Raw genomic sequence first — 12,885 nt, 5'->3', positions numbered from 1 at the left:
TTTGAAGCAAATAGTTTAAAATATGCTCCTGGAGAAGTCTTTATGTTCTGTAGATGTAGAAATGTCTTGTAGTGTTTTAAGATATTTACTTTTGTTAGTAGTTCTCCACATATTAGTAGCCCTGTATCAAAGCCTTGCCTGGAAATTCTTTAAGATGGCTTCCATCATGTTTTAAATTTTGTTGCCCTATGTACTTATTAATCTGGGGTTAAATGCATGGAGAAATATAGAAGTCTGTCCTAATGCTGTAAAAACAATTGTATCGTTCTGTTAACTCTTTCCGTTTCTTTCCTTTCCATACTTGGTGGTTACCTCCCAATTCACAGGACAGTGTATCGCGAGTGGTAAGTTTTAGACATTCACTACACTGTTGCCATTTGCATGTGCTCCTTCTGACTGCATGTAGACTGCTTTTTAATCATTTTAACAATTCGACATGATGAAATTATTGTATTAACCCCATCCATTGTATTTGAAGCATGCAGTTTGGACCATGTTGCTTTGTGTTTGTGTTGCTTGGTGCATCCTTGTATTGTGTATTTATTTGGGGTCTGTGTGCTGCTGCTCTAGCACCCCTGATCAGATAACCAACAACATTTCAAAGCATTTTATTTATACATAAAACTTAAAACTTGCTTTTTTATCTCAACAGGTTTCTTAGTTCTGTTTTAAAAAAAAATGTTTTTGGTTGGTTCCAAAGCGAATACAAAATAAGCCCTTTAAAAATGATGCACTCGTGTTTTACATAACTTTGTAAGAAGTGGGAAAATATCTCGGAACACTTTTGTTTTGTGTTCTTCTCTTAACTATTTAGGGACTCTGACATATCATGTATAATGGAATGAGCAGAAGCATAACTTGTGTCCATCTGCAGAAGCAGTAATTCACAAGATACACATTCATCACACTATTTGAGATTGTAAAGCCCTTTTTGGAGAGATTAGTTTTACAAATGGAAATGAGGGGAAGTAATTTTTACCAAAAGTCCCCTGTAATTGCTCATGTTAGTATCTTTTCATGGATGGCATATTCATATCTCGATAAAAATTACAGAGACGTTTAGCACTTTGAGCTACTGTTTGTATGAAAATATGCTATATAAATAAATGTTGTTGTTGTTTTACCTTTTGCAAAAAGTCTGTAAAAATAACACCAGGTTAAACTAATCCCGTGATGATGAGCATGTCAGTAAAATTAAATCATTTGAGCCATTCAAGTAGGACTAAACTTGCAGAGGTCCTCATGTAATGATTACATTACTGAGCTCCGAAATGGGAAAAAGAACTGTTGTACTTCTTGTTGTGCATAATAACTGGAGTTGTTGTAACACCTTGAAGGGCTGTCAGCATGATGATATACTGTACACAATTTATATAGAAAAGAATGTGGGTGTGAGCCTGTCCCCCATGGAGGTGTGAATAGACACATTGTTCTTTTAATAAGGGTTGTTAATGTGGTCCAAACAGATGGTATGACTACATCACATTATGGTGTAAAACTAATTCTGTCCGAGAAAGGCTTTAGACAGCCTGATCTGTCTTCATTTGTCAAATGAGTTCTTCTGTTTTTGAAACTTTCCACCCATTCAAATACTCTTCTCTGTCCAATATATTTTTCAACATACTGCAATAATATTCTTCCATGGAATTCATCAGGCTTGACTACTTCTGTCCAAAAGAAATCTTACTGCATTTTTCTGTTCAGTGTCGGTGCCTTCAAAAAGTGGAACATCCATGATTACATGATGACTGGTAACACAAAACTGAGTGCTAGCACTACATATACAGTTAAGTCAGACTTCTGCACTCAGGCTGTTGACCATTAATTACCCCTCCTGCATGCTTCATACATTTAACAGATAAACTGCCTTTACTTTTTGACTTTTCCTTCATACTGTATTTATTCATTCATTATTTGTTGTGATTGACATTTAGTCTTCCTGAAATCCATAGTGCACACACTTTTGAATGCACTTTGACAAGCAGGACATTTGAAATTAACTATAACTTAAATTTCAGATATTTTTTGTTAATTCTGACTGAAGTTTAGAAAGTGTTACTAAGTTATTTTGGCAAACGTTTTATCATGGCTACCTTGAATATCTGAGGCCACTGTAATATAGCACATTAGTTTCTTGGTTTTACAATAAAAAGGTTTCAGTGCTGTGAAAAAATAAGCACATCTCAAGAAAGGGTGTGTGTTCGTCAATATTTTTTCATGTATGGATATACTGTATGGTCTTCATTTCAACAGTGTTGATAAATCAAGTTGATCTAATTTAACAAATAACAATGAATATTACTCTTTTAAATCATGTATTTAACAGAAAAGTCAGAAATGCAATTGTCTGCTTGGAAAAGTAAGTAAACCCTTGCAGAGCAAGAAGTGATCCTCGGAATGACAATGCACATCTGGGGACAATTTGTTAAAATCTTAGTAGGTGATAGCACAAAATCCATCACTAAAAGGTTATGCCCACAAGGTGTCCTTCCTAAAAGCCTGCTCCCCACATTCTTGCAGTTCAGCAGCTTTAAACGTTCAGGGTATAATCAAAAACACAGTTTGAATGCTAGCATAATTTACCAGATTTGTTAAGGCATCATTAATGTTAATGGTTCAAAATAAATGTCTTGAGAATAGTGTTTGATTCAGAATTTTTGTCTGTATATATTCTTGTATGGCAAGTTTGGCATTAGACATTACTTTAGTTATAGTCCGGATGGCACAGTGGTGATGGTTCTGGTGCTGCTGCCTCGCAGTAAGGAGACCTGAGATCACTCCCTGCGTGGAATTTGCATGTTCTCCCTGAGTCCCTGTGGGTTTCCTCCCACAGTCCAAACTGCTAGCACCCTGTCTGATGATCGTTCTATCTTGTGCTCTGTTCTTGCTGGGATGGGCTGTGGCTTCCCTGCAACCTTGGTTTAGAAAATTGAAATAGGTATTCTCCATGGTCATTCTGGTATCAGAATCGTTAGACACATTTACTGTTTTGAGTGTATTGACTACAGAAATCTGTATCTCCTGTGGCTCTTCGTTATTGAAAGCAAAAAGACCCGACTTAACAGGAGTTCTTTTCACCTCATTATAACTTGATGTGATGGGATGACGTTTAGCTTAGTTGCAGCTGCCAGTTCTTTCAAACTCAAATTTACTGCCACTGTATCATTGTAACTATAAGCAACAGACACCACATATGCATCGTTCACTTTTACCACTAGTCTAGTGATGTGTTTGAATGCCAAAGTATAATCTGCTTTTATGGATTGTTTTTTTTTCCCCTTGGAATAGGTTATGTTTATATGTTTACATTTATTAGATTAACAGGAGTGTTTTTGGGAGACTTTTTAGCCATAGACTGTTTATCCATCATAACCACAGGCTTTACTATTGGTTGTGCCAAGAGCACCATTACCATTTGCTGTTTTAAGTCACCACCCCTACTTTGAACTTCACCTTCAGCAGGCATTGAAATGATTTAGAAATTTCACACTCGGTGAAATGTCTAATTGTTTCCACTCACATTTAAGCCAAATAAATTTTCGGTTGTCTCCAGATGTATATTGGTCCTGCATGGCCAGTACATCCCTAGATTCAATAGCCTGTTGCTCTCACACTCATGTTCATGTCTGTCAGTCAGCTAATCTCAAGTTGGAAAATTTTGCTGACACTTCTTTACTGAATTCCATAAACTATGTAGTGTTTCAAGGCTTTTCTTGCAGGTACTGCACACTTCAGTTCCTCACTCTGCATTTCTGTTATGTTGGATTTTGAATTGGCTATTCCATAACCCTCCATCTCTTCTTTTTGATTCATTCTTTTGTGGATTTGCTTTAGTGTCTAAGATTATTGTCTTTGTTGCATCAGTATTTCAACCAATGGCTGCAAGTTTTCCTCAGGTACTCTCTAGTAGAATGTGGCTACCATCAAAATCCAGATGCAGGCCGGCCAGGCCCCTGAGACAGGAAAAGCAGCTCCAGACCATACTGCTTCCACTATCATGCTTTACAGTTTGTATGTGGGTCTCTTGGTCAAAAGTAGTTTTTGGTTTTCACCAAGTAAGACCCCTGGCATTGTGGCCAAACCGCTCTACCTTTGTCTTATCTGTCCAGAGCACTTAGTTCATGTAGTCCTGTGCTTCACCTTAGTGCTCTCTGGAAAACTTTTTTAAGAATTATATTCTTTTTTGAGAAGCTGTTTTCTTCCTGATCTTGCATGAAAAACAGAGTTGTGTGGTCTTTTTCAGATGTGTTGACACAAGCATTTTGGCAGTGTCTGAGGCTTAATTTATCTGTAAATCACTTAATGTTATCCTGAAGTTCTGGGAGACTTCCCAGGATGAATATGGTGGCAGAATCTAGCCTAGACATATTGGCAGTTGTGGACAACAGAGGTCACTCCAGCTCCCCAAACCCAACCCAGACAGACACAGGCACAAGCCCCTGCAACACGTAAGGCTTTTATTTTGCTGTGGGAAGGTCTTCCCAATTGTCTCCTACCTAAATAACACAGTACACAAACACAAAGAAATAAAGCACATAACAATTCTTTTTCTTCTTTTTTCTGTCTCTCCTTCTGCCTTCACTCCTCCTCCAGCAAGCTTCATCCCTGTTCTTCCCAACTTTGGCTCCCAGAGTAGTGACAGGCAGCTCCATTTAAGTAATCCTCAGAAGTACTTCCGGTTTCTCAAAGGTTTGGACCCTCCGGGTAAGCCTTGATCCTTAAGAAGTAGGGCTCCCTGGTCCTCACGGCACCCAACATTTGGCTGAGTCAAAGAACTCTAATTCCCATGATGCTCTGTGGGAAACCATGGCACTGCTGCATCCCATGGGGGCTGTCATCTGCATTCTGGGGGAGGCAGTGCCCTAAAGATGCTGCCTTCCCCAGTCTTCCACCTCAAGGGCATCTCGACCAGGTAAGGCTGCCAGCTGTCCCTAACATAGTAGAAATTTACAACATTTGTAGATGATCTTTGGGACTGTAAAACTGTAAAGGTGGAAATAACTCTTGAATATGGCTTTAAAATCCCCTTTCCGATTCAAAATTATTGACATTAGAAAGATCATGTCATAATTTAGCCACATACCTCAATAGTTAAGACCAAATCACACCACCAAATTATGTTTATATAAGCCAAGGCCCTCCAAGTTTCTCTCTGATGATGTTCGATATTAGGCATTTCAAGCAATGACAAAGAGGGCTGTACTGTTTCTACAAAAAGAAATTGCATTCGTTTGATTAATTAGTACAGATAGGTTCAAATTGTGATTTATTTTTTTTATTTTTAAAATTAGACTTCCTTTGTATCAGTTTTGTTGAAATGACAAACAAATATTACTTTTCCCAAAAATGTTTAAAAACAAAAAAAAAAAAAAAAAAAACTTTCCATGGAATGTACTTACAGGGACTTTCTGATACCACTGTAATAAAACATACCGGTAATGTTTTTTCCTTTATGAAAGGTTTCAATTGTGTTAAAATTGCTGAAGCCCAGAGTGCTTGCCAGGTGTCTAGCTAGGAACGTGAAATTGGAGTCCCTAGAAACTTGTATATGGAATCCTTAGGAATTTGAAACACTGAGGTGGCGTAATATTGACATGCACACAATTTCACATTTTATGCAAAACTGGATTTGGCAGATTATATGAATTGTACTCCTTGTAAGGCTTTGTGTATTTACCATCACCCTAGTGTGTGCTTGGTGTCTGGGTGTGTTTGTGTGTGTCCTGCGGTGGGTTGGCACCCTGCCCGGGATTGGTTCCTGCCTTGTGCCCTGTGTTGGCTGGGATTGGCTCCAGCAGACCCCCGTGACCCTGTGTTCGGATTCAGCGGGTTGGAAAATGGATGGATGGATGGATGTTAATGCACAACTCATTTATATTGTGCTTTTCGTATGAAGTGCTGTCTGTCTCTGTCTCTCATGACTTTTTGTGCCAAGTGATACATAAGGCAGAATTATGATGACGCCAAGCATATTTGTCAAGTGTCCGCAAGTGTCATACGCAATAAGTGAAGGTCTTCGTTAATGTTTTGTGCCCAGGTCATCCTTGGTCTATCTGGTCGGCTTTCACATATGGCAAATGGAATTATTTTAAACTGTGTTATATTTTTGGGTTTTCTTTATGTCATTTGTTGTAGAGTTTGCCTTTTAGTTTGTTTGCTTTTTTCTCCACATTTCTTTATTCAGTTAAAGCTCTGCCAGTGCTGCTTCATTGACCCCAGCTCCTAAAATGAAAATTAGTATGACACACAAGTTTCTCATTTGCTAATAAGGAATTATTTTTTTTTAGGGGGAAGACAAATTATATAAACCTGGGGTCTTTCTTAATCAAGCCTGTGCAGAGAGTAATGCGCTACCCGTTGCTGCTGATGGAGCTACTAAACACCACCCCAGAATCCCACCAAGATAAAAAGCTACTTATTGAAGCTGTGACTGCCGTTAAGGAGATCAATGTTAACATTAATGAGTACAAGCGCAGGAAGGATCTGGGTAAGTATCTTTACTGACTTTTGCCTAAGTCTTGGATGTTGCCATGATTTGTTTAGAGTTCTTCTTACACAATCATATGAAAAAGTTTGGGATCCCCTATTAATTCTTTGGATTTTTGTTTATCATTGACTGAGCTTTCAAAGTAGCAACTTCCTTTTAATATATGACATGCCTTATGGAAACAGTAGTATTTCAGCAGTGACATTAAGTTTATTGGATTAACAGAAAATTCTCAATATGCATCATAACAAAATTAGACAGGTGCATAAATTTGGGCACCCCAACAGAGGTATTACATCAATACTTAGTTGAGGCTCCTTTTGCAAATATAACAGCCTCTAGACACCTCCAATAGCCGTTGATGAGTGTCTGGATTCTGGATGGAGGTATTGTTGACCATTCTTCCATACAAAATCTCTCCAGTTCAGTTAAATTTGATGGCTGCTGAGCATGGACAGCCTGCTTCAAATCATCCCATAGATTTTCGATGATATTCAAGTCAGGGGACTGTGACGGCCATTCCAGAACATGGTACTTCTCCCTCTGCGTGAATGCCTTTGTAGATTTCAAACTGTGTTTTGGGTCATTGTCTTTTTGGAATATCCAACCCCTGCATAACTTTGACTTTGTGACTGATGCTTGAACATTATCCTGAAGAATTTGTTGATAATGGGTGTAGATAATGGGTTGAATTCATCCGACCCTCGACTTTAACAAGGGCCCCAGTCCCTGAACTAGCCACACAGCCCCACAACATGATGGAACTTCCACCAAATTTGACAGTAGGTAGCAGGTGTTTTTCTTGGAATGCTGTGGTGTTCTTCTGCCATGCAAAGCGCTTTTTGTTATGACCAGATAACTCAATTTTTGTCTCATCAGTCCAAAGCATTTTGTTCCAAACTGAATCTGGCTTGTCTAAATGAGCATTTGCATACAACAAGCAATTCTGTTTGCAGAAAGGGTTTCTTCCTCATCACCCTGCCATACAGATGTTCTTTGTGCAAATTGCGCTGAATTGTAGAACGATGTACAGATACACCATCTGCAGCAAGATGTTCTTGCAGGTCTTTGGAGGTGATCTGTGGGTTGTCTGTAACCATTCTCGCAATCCTGCGCATATGCCGCTCCTGTATTTTTCTTGGACTGCCAGACCTGGGTTTAACAGCAACTGTGCCTGTGGCCTTCTATTACACTTGAAACTGACAGTTTAAACCTCTGAGATAGCTTTTTGTAGCCTTCCCCTAAACTATGAGACTGAACAATCTTTGTTTTCAGATCTTTTGAGAGTTGCTTTGAGGATCCCATGCTGTCAGGAGAGTCAAAGGGAAACACAACTTGCAATTGACCACCTTAAATACCTTTTCTCATGATTGGACACACCTGTCTATGAAGTTCAAGGCTTAACGAGCTAATCCAACCAATTTGGTGTTGCAAGTAATCAGTATTGAGCAGTGACATGCATTCAAATCAGCAAAATTACAAGGGGACCCAAATTTTTGCACAGCCAGTTTTTCACATCTGATTTAATTAAATTAATGAAACTAAATACTGCTTCACTAAAAATCTTTGTTTGGAAAACACCCCAGTGTTCAGACGTTCCTATGAAATGAAAGACATACCACTGTTAACTTTTTTGTTGAAAGTAGAGTCAATTATTAAGCAGGCTGAGAGGGGTTCCCAAAGTTTTTCATATGACTGCATGCATGTGGTTTTAATTCACATTTCAAAGACCTGCACATTACAATTGTCAGCCATTACGATTATGAGTGTTCCCTGCAGTGAACTGAACGCCCATCCAGAGTTGGTTCTTATTTTGTACCTTGTTTTCTCTAAGGATCAGCATTGACTTGCTACAGTGCCTTAATTCAGTCAGTTTGTTTAGAAAATGGATGGACAGAAGGATTTCAGTTATTGAAGATAATTGTGTAGAGTTATACAGAGTGAAAAATTAATTTCAGTGAATAAATTATGTAATTTTTAAAGGATATATTTCAGACAGCCTTTGAAGAAAAAAGTATACAAGTAGTTAACTTATATTCCCTGATATTCAAGATAATTGTCTTTTGTTCTTTGTGTAGGCAAATTTATTTTCTTTTATGAGTTGTTTATTTGAGATGTCAAGTTCATTTGTATTTATCCATCCATCCCTCAGTTACAATTCATAGATAGTAATGAAAAAATAGTTAATTAAATTGGGTTAACTTAGAGTTTCAACTGAAATGACTCTCTCTGTCCATTTTCTGAATATTTTGGTGTTGTGTGAAAAACATAGCGTTTAGGACACAAGCCTCAACATAGGCTTCACAGGGCGGATCTGGGATTTGAACCTAGAACTGGAGATGTAGGGTAGCATTACTAAACTCTGCAATGCCATTGTGTCAGTCATAGCAAATGAAATGTATACATCTTTAAAGAAGCACATAGTTTCTTTGAGCAAATTCTTAATCTTGTATTTTCTTTTTTCCTCCTCAGTCGTCAAGTACAGAAAAGGTGATGAAGATACCCTGATCGATAAGATTTCCAAACTGAGCATGCACTCTATTATTAAAAAGTCCAACCGTGTAAGCAGTCATCTGAAGCACCTCACTGGTTTCTCTCCTCAGGTAATGGGATGTTATGTTGGAAATTCTGTTTTTGATTCCCTAATATCCTCAAAGTGCACTGTAATTCTACTCATTTTTGCTGGTACTCATGATTATTTTGGCTTCTGTGACTTTGTTTTGTGTGATGATGTAGTAATCAGCCAAAAATATTCAGTTGTATTTTAAACTAAAATATTCACAGAAAAAGCATGCTTTGAAGTATTCTAAGTGCTTCTCCAAAGAAGTATAATACAAAGAAAAACTGGAAAGCATGCTAAATCCATGTTAGTACCGTTTCAGTTTTTTCTTATTTATTAAGCCCAATGTATTATTCAGTGACTCCAGTTATAGTATGAAAATAAAAATATGCACACACAACATATTCGGAAGCATATTAAATAGAGAAACCGCATGCAGGTAAATTTGTATTTCCACGTGTGCAGGCCTATACACAGGGTGGTTTTAGGTTCAAATTCCATTAGTTCTGGGTCCACTGAATTATGAAATGAATTATCCTATAGGAAAAGACAATATAATTTGAGTAGAAAACATCTGAAAATGGGTTCATCACATGTGATGACACATTAACTTCAAGTGCCACCATAAACACAGAGAAGAGAAAGAAAATGGAAAGACTTAACAGAGCAATATGAAACAACCTATTATAAGTATATTCTTTACTAAAATAATAATTTTTCAGACTTTCATTTTAATGCTAAGACCAATGTGGCTTCTATAATAATTTTGCCTGTGAACTTGTTATGGCACTCTGAGCCAACACTCACTGAATTGCACTGTACAAAAAGAAACTGAATTGAAATTAATTGAATTGAATAATAATGGTAAGTATAGTAGATCATTCAGAGTTTACGGACCCTCTAGCTACATATTTTTTTCCTCTCATATCAAGTTATTTGCTGAATTTTAAAGTGGCCTGAACCTTGATTATATTATGTGGCACTAATAAGTTCTAGTGGTATTGGGAGTTGAGGGTAGACCATTTATTAGTTTATATGCAAGACAAAGAATCGACTACCAAGGTGCATAGAGGAGCCCACCATCAAAAAAATCTCAAACATTATGTTTTGAAATACATTACCACATTAACAAACTACAGTAGAAATTATGTTTTAAACAAATAAGACAGTCTGAAGTTTCCCAGTTTCACTTTTTCCCTTAAGGTACCTTTTAATTTGGTCTTTGTGTCTCTCAGTCATCATTTAACTAGTGGGTTTTCAGCAATAGTATTTTAAGTATGAATATCCCCTAATCTAAATCTATGTGATTCATTATCAATCACCAGCAAACTTCAATGAAGTTCATAACTAGCTTTAGGCAATCAAAGCAGCGTCCAAATAACTTAAAAACCAACCATGGAGGTGTATCTTTCTGCCACCAGCTGTGCGCACACCCACACTTTATCATACTTGGAAAATGTAGAGCTGCCAATCATCATAACCTGTGCATCTTTCAAATTAGCATTAAAGCAGAACATTTCCTCTGTGCCTGTGGTATTTTATTTTATGGAATAAGCTGATTTTCATGTTATTTTTATTTTTTTTTTTGGTAACAGATTAAAGATGAAGCTTTCGATGAAGCTGAGAAGATATTCCGAATGCAGGAAAAACTAATCAAATCTTTCATTAGGGATATCTCCCTGTACCTGCAGCACATAAGAGTAAGTGAAGACTAATAATCCATCCATCTGTTTTCCAAACCTGCTATATCCTGAGGAGGGTCAGAGGAACACTGGAGCCTATCCCAGTAAACCTAGGGCATAAGGCACGAACAGTCCCTGATTACTAATTTGGAAATCTGTAAGAGGGGGGGGGGGGGAGAGACAATTTGTTTGCTGGGTGCAAATACTGTACAGTTAGGTCCATAAATATTTGGACAGAGACAACTTTTTTCTAATTTTGGTTCTGTACATTACCACAATGAATTTTAAATGAAACAACTCAGATGCAGTTGAAGTGCAGACTTTCAGCTTTAATTCAGTGGGGTGAACATAACGATTGCATAAAAATGTGAGGCAACTGAAGCATTTTTTAACACAATCCCTTCATTTCAGGGGCTCAAAAGTAATTGGACAAATTAAATAACTGGAAATAAAATGTTCATTTCTTATACTTGGTTGAAAACCCTTTGCTGGCAATGACAGCCTGAAGTCTTGAACTCATGGACATCACTAGATGCTGGGTTTCCTCCTTTTTAATGCTCTGCCAGGCCTTTACTGCAGCAGCTTTCAGATGCTGTTTGTTTGTGGGCCTTTCTGTCTGAAGTTTAGTCTTCAACAAGTGAAATGCGTGCTCAATTGGGTTAAGATCAGGTGACTGACTTGGCCATTCAAGAATTTTCCACTTCTTTGCTTTAATAAACTCCTGGGTTGCTTTGGCTGTATGTTTTGGGTCATTGTCCATCTGTATCATGAAACGCCGCCCAATCAATTTGACTGCATTTAGCTGGATTTGAGCAGACAGTATGTCTCTGAACACCTCAGAATTCATTCGGCTGCTTCTGTCCTGTGTCACATCATCAATAAACACTAGTGTCCCAGTGCCACTGGCAGTCATGCACACCCAAGCCATCACACTGCCTCCACTATGTTTTACAGATGATGTGGTATGCTTTGGATAATGAGCTGTTCCACGCCTTCTCCATACTTTTTTCTTGCCATCATTCTGCTAGAGGTTGATCTTGGTTTCATTTGTCCAAAGAATGTTTTTCCAGAACTGTGCTGGCTTTTTTAGATGTTCTTTAGCAAAGTCCAATCTAGCCTTTCTGTTCTTGAGGCTTATGAGTGGCTTGCACCTTGCAGTGCACCCTCAGTATTTACTTTCATGCAGTCTTCTCTTTATGGTAGACTTGGATATCGATACACCTACCCCCTGGAGAGTGTTGTTCACTTGGTTGGCTGTTGTGAAGGGGGTTCTCTTCCATGGAAATTATTCTGCGATCATCCACCACTGTTGTCTTCCGTGGACATCCAAGTCTTTTTGCGTTGCTGAGTTCACCAGTGCTTGCTTTCTTTCTCAGGATGTACCAAACTGTAGATTTTGCCACTCATAATATTGTAGCAATTTCTCGGATGAGTTTTTTCTGTTTTCGAATCTTAAGGATGGCTTCTTTCACCTGCATGGAGAGCTCCTTTGACCGCATGTTGTCTGTTCACAGCAAAATCTTCCACACGCAAGCACCACACCTGAAATCAACTCCAGGCCTTTTATCTGCTTAATTGATAATGACATAACGATGGACTTGCCCACACCTGCCCATGAAATAGCCTTTGAGTCAATTGTCCAATTACTTTTGATCCCCTGAAATGAAGGGATTGTGTTAAAAAAATGCTTTAGTTGCCTCACATTTTTATGCAATCGTTTTGTTCACCCCACTGAATTAAAGCTGAAAGTCTGCACTTCAACTGCATCTGAGTTGTTTCATTTAAAATTCATTGTGGTAATGTACAGAACCAAAATTAGAAAAAAGTTGTCTCTGTCCAAATATTTATGGACCTAACTGTATATGTTGTATATAGTGATTACTATAAGCTTCTTTATTGTTTATGTAATTTAAAATTCTATTTATTATCGAAATGGAAGGCCTCAGTTATAGCCTAAAAAGATAAAGAATATTTTACTTTTATATAGTATTTTTCTCATTATTCAAAGCACTTTACAAAGAGAGTGGGGAGCCACTTCAACCATAACCAATGTGCTGCCTCAACCAGCCATTTTGTGCAAGTATATTCGCCACACATTGCCTTATAGGTGGTGAAGGGATGAGAGAGATAATTAACCAATAAGGCTGGGATTACAT

The 12,885-nt window shown here is 37.9% G+C and overlaps 1 protein-coding gene across 7 annotated transcripts in view; it reads left to right on the top strand.

Moving 5' to 3' along the window:
* Window positions 1-12,885, top strand: part of dnmbp (dynamin binding protein) — a 214,415-nt gene that overhangs the window by 182,586 nt on the left and 18,944 nt on the right. For 6 of the 7 annotated variants that reach the window (XM_051923721.1, XM_051923720.1, XM_028791437.2 and 3 more), the window contains 4 exons: window positions 327-344; window positions 6,288-6,487; window positions 8,960-9,090; window positions 10,643-10,747. In XM_051923721.1, coding sequence (XP_051779681.1) covers window positions 327-344; window positions 6,288-6,487; window positions 8,960-9,090; window positions 10,643-10,747 — 454 coding nt within the window. The remainder of the gene's footprint in view (window positions 1-326; window positions 345-6,287; window positions 6,488-8,959; window positions 9,091-10,642; window positions 10,748-12,885) is intronic. The other variant, XM_051923722.1, reaches the window with a different exon arrangement.

This window comes from Erpetoichthys calabaricus, chromosome 2 (assembly GCF_900747795.2).
Source record: "Erpetoichthys calabaricus chromosome 2, fErpCal1.3, whole genome shotgun sequence".
NCBI lineage: Eukaryota > Metazoa > Chordata > Cladistia > Polypteriformes > Polypteridae > Erpetoichthys > Erpetoichthys calabaricus.
Note: the sequence above shows the minus strand (reverse complement) of the source record. Positions and strands in the feature narration are given on the sequence as shown.